At 41.2% G+C, this 6,908-nt stretch overlaps 1 protein-coding gene across 1 annotated transcript in view; it reads right to left on the bottom strand.

Moving 5' to 3' along the window:
* Positions 1–2,886: 2,886 nt before the first annotated feature.
* Positions 2,887–6,908, bottom strand: part of KCNG3 (potassium voltage-gated channel modifier subfamily G member 3) — a 101,818-nt gene continuing 97,796 nt past the window's right edge. Inside the window, exon 4 of the mRNA XM_077773467.1 lies at positions 2,887–2,981. Within this exon, the coding sequence (XP_077629593.1) occupies positions 2,898–2,981 (84 nt within the window). The 3' untranslated portion in view covers positions 2,887–2,897. The remainder of the gene's footprint in view (positions 2,982–6,908) is intronic.

Below are 6,908 nucleotides of genomic sequence, written 5' to 3'. Positions count from 1 at the left end.
GTTGAAGGGCTGCCACTTGACCCTTGGTTTGAAGGCTTCTCTTCCTTTACAAACTTTACTTGCTCAGTCTTATTTCTTTCCTCCCTTTCTTTGGTCACCTGGCAAAGGGCCCAGTTTCTCACTCAGTCGGAGGATGAATCCGTCTACCAGGCTTCTTCGGCAGCCTGGGAGTGGGAGAGCAAATAAGAAAATGTGGAATCTTCTGCTGAGAGCCTTTTAGTGTAGAGGGCTGTTAGGGGTTTCGCCCCAGTAATAAAGATAACCTCTTGCGCTTTGTGCAGATGAAATACCTAGTGACCTAAACTTCAAGCACCAGGATGTAAATTTTGCAAAAGTTTCTCAGAACTGGTTTTTACCCTTGAGTTTTATGGGAATTGGTTGGTTATTCATCCTTTTTCAGGCCTCTGCCCTTTGAGATGAATGAGGTGGGGAGTAAAGGGAAAGTAAACTAGAAATAACTTGAATTTTTTGGTCATTGAGGGGCACTTGGTGGCTCTGTCAATTAAGCCTCCAAGTCTTGATTTTGGCTCTGGTTCTTGGGATCAAGCCACCTATGCAGCTGCTTGGGATTTTCTCTCTCTCTCTCTGCCCATCCCCCCACTGGTATATTCTCTCTCTTTCTCAAAAAATAAACTTAAAAAAATTTTTTGGACCTTGAACGTAGAAGGTCTAGGACTACCATTTTAAGTTCCAGTAGTATTCACTTTAGTTCAATCTAAAGATGTTTCTAAATTAAAAATGAAAATACCATGTGATTCAATAATTCCACTAGTATTTACCCAAAGAAAATGAAAACACTAATTTGAAAAGATATGTATGCAGCCCTGTTTATTGCAGCATTATTTACAATAGGCAAAATATGGAAGCAACCTATGTGTCGATCAGTAGACAGATAAGGAGTGTGTGTGTGTGTGTGTGTTTGTAGATAGATAGATATAATGGAATATTACATACTCATAAAAAAAGACATTCCCATTTGTGACAATATTGATGGACCTAGAAGGTATTATGCTAAGTGAAATAAGTCAGACTAGAAAAGACAAATACTATATGATTTCATTCATAAGCAGAATGTAAAAAAACTTTGAATAAGCAGAATCAGACCTGTAAATAAATACCCAGAGGGAAGAGGGGTACATGGTTGGACTAAATGGGTGAAGGGGAGTGGGAGATACAGGCCTCCAGTTACAGAATGAGTAAGTCACAGGAATAAAAGCATAGCAGAAGGAATAGAGCAATGATATTGTAACAGTGATCTTTTGGAACAGACAGTGGCTACACCGGCAGTAAGCACTGCATAATATATTAACTTGTCCAATCACAATGTTGTACACCTGAAACAAATGTAACATTATGTCAACTAAACTAAAAAAATAAAATAAAATAAAGCTGTTTTTTAAACCTCTGCTATGTGCAAGGTACTGTATGAAAGGAGTATAGTAGTTTCCTACCCCCAGGGAAAGAGCAAGGCTTTTCTTTTTTTTTTTTAATTTTTTAATGTTTTATTTATTTCTAGGAGAGAGATAGAAACAGCATGAGCAGGGGAGGGTCAGAGAGAGAGGGAATCACAGACTCTGAAACAGGCTCCAGGCTCTGAGCTGGCAGTCAGCACAGAGCCCCACGCGGGGCTCAAACCCACGAACCGTGAGATCACGACCTAAGTGAAAGTCGGACGCTTAACCGACTAAGCCACCCAGGTGCCCCAGAGCAAGGCTTTTCTTACCTTTATCATCTAACTACAGGTTTTCACAAGCATATTATAATGCATTTATGAAAGCATGTGGAAAACTGATAGATGATACTAATCTTTATATTGCATTTTCCACAAATAAACTCATTTTATCTTTACAACAGTCCTATGAGGCAAGTGCTATTATCATCTTGATCTTTTAATACAGGAAAAGGCCCAGAAAAGTTAAGTGGCTTGCCCAGGTCAGCTACTAGTTAGTAGCAGAACTAGTAATCTGGCTCAAAACCTGAACTCTGAAGCACTGCATTATAGAGAATAGACATAACTGAAGGAGGATGAAGGTCGAGTGCTGAAGATCTGGGGTATACACCAGCACCCTAACTTTGCCAGGTCTAAGCCCAAGAGCCCCAAGTGCTCAGCACTGCCAAAGCTCTTAAGAGCAAAGGTTTCAGGCACATTCATATGATCAGCTCATCCAAAGTGGCTGCTTTTTCAAAGCAGCATTGTGGTATCATGCAAGGAACGTGCAATTTGGGTTTGAGATGCAATTTCTTAAAGGCTGAGTGATTTGCTACTAGTCATTTCCATTTTCTGAGCTTCCCTTGCCTCTTCTGTAAGGTAGGAATCATCATCATCACATCATATTTTCCCTCACTAGTGTTCTGAGAATCAACAGCTTAGTGAGTTATAAAGTTTACACAAATGTTAACTTGCTGATCTTACCTTTCACTCATTTGACTTTCCCCTGGTTCTTTTTTTTTTTTTCTGAGAGGGAGAGAGCGTGAGCAGGGGAGGGTCAGAGAGAGAGGAAGACACAGAATCTGAAACAGGCTCCAGGCTCTGAGCTAGCTGTCAGCACAGAGCCCAATGCGGGGCTCGAACCCACGAACCGTGAGATCATGACCTGAGCCGAGTCAGACGCTTAACTGACTGAGCCACCCAGGTGCCCCTCCCATGGTTCTTGATGATGTAGAAGTCTTTTCTTGATTACTATAATTTAATTAATTTTTTAAATGCTGGAATCACTCATACTAAGAAAGGGGACTAAGCTTGCTAACAAATACTAGGTGGAAGGAAAGGTGTTTCATAGAGTTTGGATTGAAAAGAGAACTTAAACGATTTAGGACGGCTCTTTGTTTCCATTCTACTGTCCCCAACATATATTGGAAGAAGTAAGTAGAAAACATTCCCCAACTCTTAGTAGCACTCAGGTGTACCAGCTTCTTGAAGTATAAAGGTGCCTGTCAACACTGGTTCTTTTCTTCAAGTTACTGCCATCTGATTTTAGATCCTGCAAGACATAAATTAAGAATCCTGAAAATGTTACAACAGCCGGGCTGTTCAGTGGGAGGTAAAATGTCAGTAGCAGAGTGTGGGTTGGGATGTCACATGGAGTGGCTGATCATAGGAAGATTTTGTCTCATTTCTCAAATAAAACACAGCACTCTGACAGCACTAAAGCCAGCTATTCTCATTCTTATTTGCATATCCCACCCAACATCAAAGCATATCTTCCTTTATATCATGATCCCTTCAGGTTGTTCGCTGGATCCTATTCTGAGGGGAAGTGACCACAATTCACAGTGCAAAGAGGCTTGTCGGTCGTCAGGTGATCTGAGAGAGTGCAAGTGCCAGTCTGGCTCTGGGTGAATCAGACTACCACCGCTTCTCTGCTTGTGAGGACTGTGTGCTAATGGCTTCTGGCAGGCTACTCCGTGAAAGCACTGGGCAGTGGATGGAAGACCAATACAAATTTTAAATTGGTTTGTGCTGAATATAAATAGAAACCGCCTCCATGTGAAAGGGTTCTTAATTTTTTTTAATTATCCAATTTTCCAAGAATTGACTTTTTAAAAATTGAAGCTTGGTGGGTCTGGCCAACTGAAAACACGTAGGTCCTGTAGTAGTTGAGGGAGGTCATTGTGGGAGCCTCTCTCTGACTCCTTCAATCCTTCCCTGTCTTCAGAAGGGTTTGTGTATCACCTGGCCTCGGTGTCACCAGCGGGGAGCAGGAACCTGAGTAACCAGCAAGTGTTCCAGGCTGGTTTACCCTGGGGAAGGCATCTCGGGCATCCAGGCCTCCAGGAAGCCTCACTTTTCCCACTTTTACGGTTCCTTTGCTGCCAAATCTGCAAACCGAAGGACGTTTCTAACCTGGCGAGGCATGTTTGTGCATGTGGATTTTGCCCATTCTAATGCAGCTTCCCTGGTGGGAAATGGACTATAACAGTATCATGGGTTCTTTATTGTGCCTTCTGTCTGTCCTCTCTTTGGCAAAAAAGGAAGGCAGAGGAAAAACAGTTTCCCGACATTTAAAATGGCTAATGATGTCCCCAGGAAAAGCAGCCCCAGTAAAAATACTGGAAAACAAAATGGCGAGCTACACACATTTTTATGATGCTCAGAACGATGACAGCTGTCATGCGTTTACTTGGTGATTTTCATGTAGCAGAATAGGAATTGCAGTGGCCATCCTGTAGTCTTTTTGTGAAACAAAGCCCTATGTCGTGCACAAATTTAAGTTTGTCTTTGAAACCTGAAATCTAGATTATATCGATATTATTGAAAAACAATTAAACCTGTGTTAAAGCCTTGTAATTTCACAGGAGGAAGTAAGGGTCTGAATGTCACATTTCTCACCATAGGAGGGGGAAAGGCAGTTGGGGTTGCAGTTGCTGGGACAGCTTTATTGCAATGCAGGATGAACATATTGACATCAACTCCCTGCTCTGACCTTCTCGTTGTTGAAAGTCAATATGGTGTGTGAAGCTGCCTCGCTCTCATCTGCCTGCTTCTCATTATGTGCAAGTCAAAAGCACATCCACGGAGATTATGGATTTAACTCAATTTTGACACATCACATTTCATCTCTCTTGTTAAGAAAGGCTGAGGTATGACTCATAATTTATTTTAAATCATTTTAAATACACTTAATTATGCATAGAAAAAAGTTGAAATCCAAAATAAGATTCATGCAACTTTGCATTAACATCATCTATTCAAATTTAGCATATGTAACATAACGTTGTCTTGTACATAGAATGAAAGAAGTGGCCTTCTCTGTGTGTCTCAGAGGGTGGTTCCTAACTACTGGAGATTCTCACTCTGCGTCCCAGATGTCTGCAGTGTTGCAAGATGTTACAATGAGCTTTAGTAACCTTTTTTGTAAGTCCATATACAGACAAATTATACAAAGTCCCCCAAAGTCACAAAAATTAGAATTTTTAAATGTTTCTGTGTACTTATACCCCAAACTACCAATTAATTTATAAGATTCTTTTATCATCCCTTGCGTAGACGTGAGGAGGCTATTGAGTGACAGTCTCCAAGTTTTAAGCCACAAGAAAGGTCACCGGAGGGTCCTTCTGCCCCTTAGGGTTAACATTTTAGTGGTTCTTCTTCACAGGGCTGTTGGAGAAATGAATGAATGAATGATGAACAAACAAAATGAACAAACATCACCTCCACCTATTGCTGTGGGAAATGAGTGACCATCCTGGGTAGTTATTTACATGAGCATTCTGATGCCCATGGAAACTGGTGATTAAGTGAAAAAAGAAATGAAAAACCTGGGATTCAAGAAGGCAAATGTTGATGGATCATTTTCTTTTCAGGTAGCAGAACTTTCTGTCTTTAGAAGAAAAATCTGTGTGACTTTAACCGATATCAAAACATGGGCTCTCCATAGCCAATAAAAGTTAATATGTCCAAGTGTCAGCTCTGTGCTGGACTGATGTATGCTACTTCCTTAACCTTTCTCAGCCACAGAATAAAAATTTCAACTTAACAGGGTGATTGCAAGAATTAAATAAGATGGTGTGAAAAAAAATTAGGGGAAAATATGTAAATACTTAGAAGTCTCTATGGAAAATAATATTGAGCAAAAATTGGAGCACCTGGATGGTGCAGTCGGTTGGGCATCCAACTTTGGCTCAGGTCACGATCTCACAGTTCGTGGGTTTGAGCCCCGCATCGGGCTCTGTGATGACAGCTCAGAGCCTGAAGTCTGCTTCGGATTCTGTGTCTCCCTCTCTCTGTGCCCCTCCCCCACTCATGCTCTGTTTCTGTCTCAATAATAAATAAACATTTTAAAAAAATTTAATATTGAGGGGCACCTGGGTGGCTCAGTCAGTTGAGTGTCTGACTTCGGCTCAGGTCATGATCTCACGGTTCGTGGGTTCGAGCCCCGTGTCAGGCTCTGTGCGACAGCCAGCTCAGAGCCTGGAGCCTGTTTCGGATTCTGTGTCTCCCTCTCTCTCTGACCTTGCCCTGCTCAAGGTGCTTCTCTCTCTCTCTCTCAGAAAAAAATAAAATAAAAAAAAACAAAAAAAAATTTTTAATATTGAGCAAAATTATAAAACTGAATCTAGTCACTGATATGAACCAAAAATTAACTTAGGATGATATATAAAGCATGAGAATTTTAAGTCCATTGGATTTCGTGTTTGTATAAAGTTAGCTGGTTTCAATTAAAATTGTAACCTAAAAATCTTTCCATTTCCTCAAACACCACCACTATCTCCCTTTAGCCTTTCCCTCTTCCTTTCTCCTTTCCCCAAGAGTGGTAAAGATTAGTTAAGGCCATGGGACAATAGATCAGAACTGTCAGGTAGAACACAGTATGACAACAGGCCCCAAAGATGTGGAATCTATCTTGAAAGCTTGAAGGCCAAAGAGATGAGTATCCCACTAAAATAATAGCCAACCTTTTAACATCAGCGTGAAAATAAAAAATCACATCATTTTCAAATGCCTAATCCATAATTTTACTTGCCTCTCCCGCCTTAGATTCTTAAACAGTAGAGATTTGACATTTCTCTAGTTTTTGCTACACAGAAACAGAGTCACAGGTCTAGCTTCAGATCACCTTCTGTAAGAGGGTGACAGGTACTTGGCTTGAACATTTGGCCAGAACATCAGACCAGCCTAGCGCTGAATCCCAGCTCTTCCTACTGACAAGTTTAGTTACCTTGGGAAAGTGACTTCCCCATTCAGGAGTCTCAGAAGTGAAATGAAGGATCTATATCATAGGACTGATTGTGTTATCCAGTAGCAAAGGTACCAGCCTGTGTTCACTAGTACCTGGGCACAGTTTGCTAGGTGATTCTAGATGGCTGACTTGGGGTGGAGGCACAGGGAGGTTAGCCTGAAGATCTTCTTCCAAGAAATGGTCAGGCTTCTGACTCTCACCATTACAGTCTGGGAAACAAGACCATGG

This window comes from Crocuta crocuta, unplaced genomic scaffold, assembly GCF_008692635.1.
Source record: "Crocuta crocuta isolate KB4526 unplaced genomic scaffold, BGI_CrCroc_1.0 scaffold67, whole genome shotgun sequence".
NCBI lineage: Eukaryota > Metazoa > Chordata > Mammalia > Carnivora > Hyaenidae > Crocuta > Crocuta crocuta.
The sequence above is the reverse complement of the archived record's forward strand: the minus strand, read 5'-3'. Positions and strand labels throughout refer to the sequence as shown.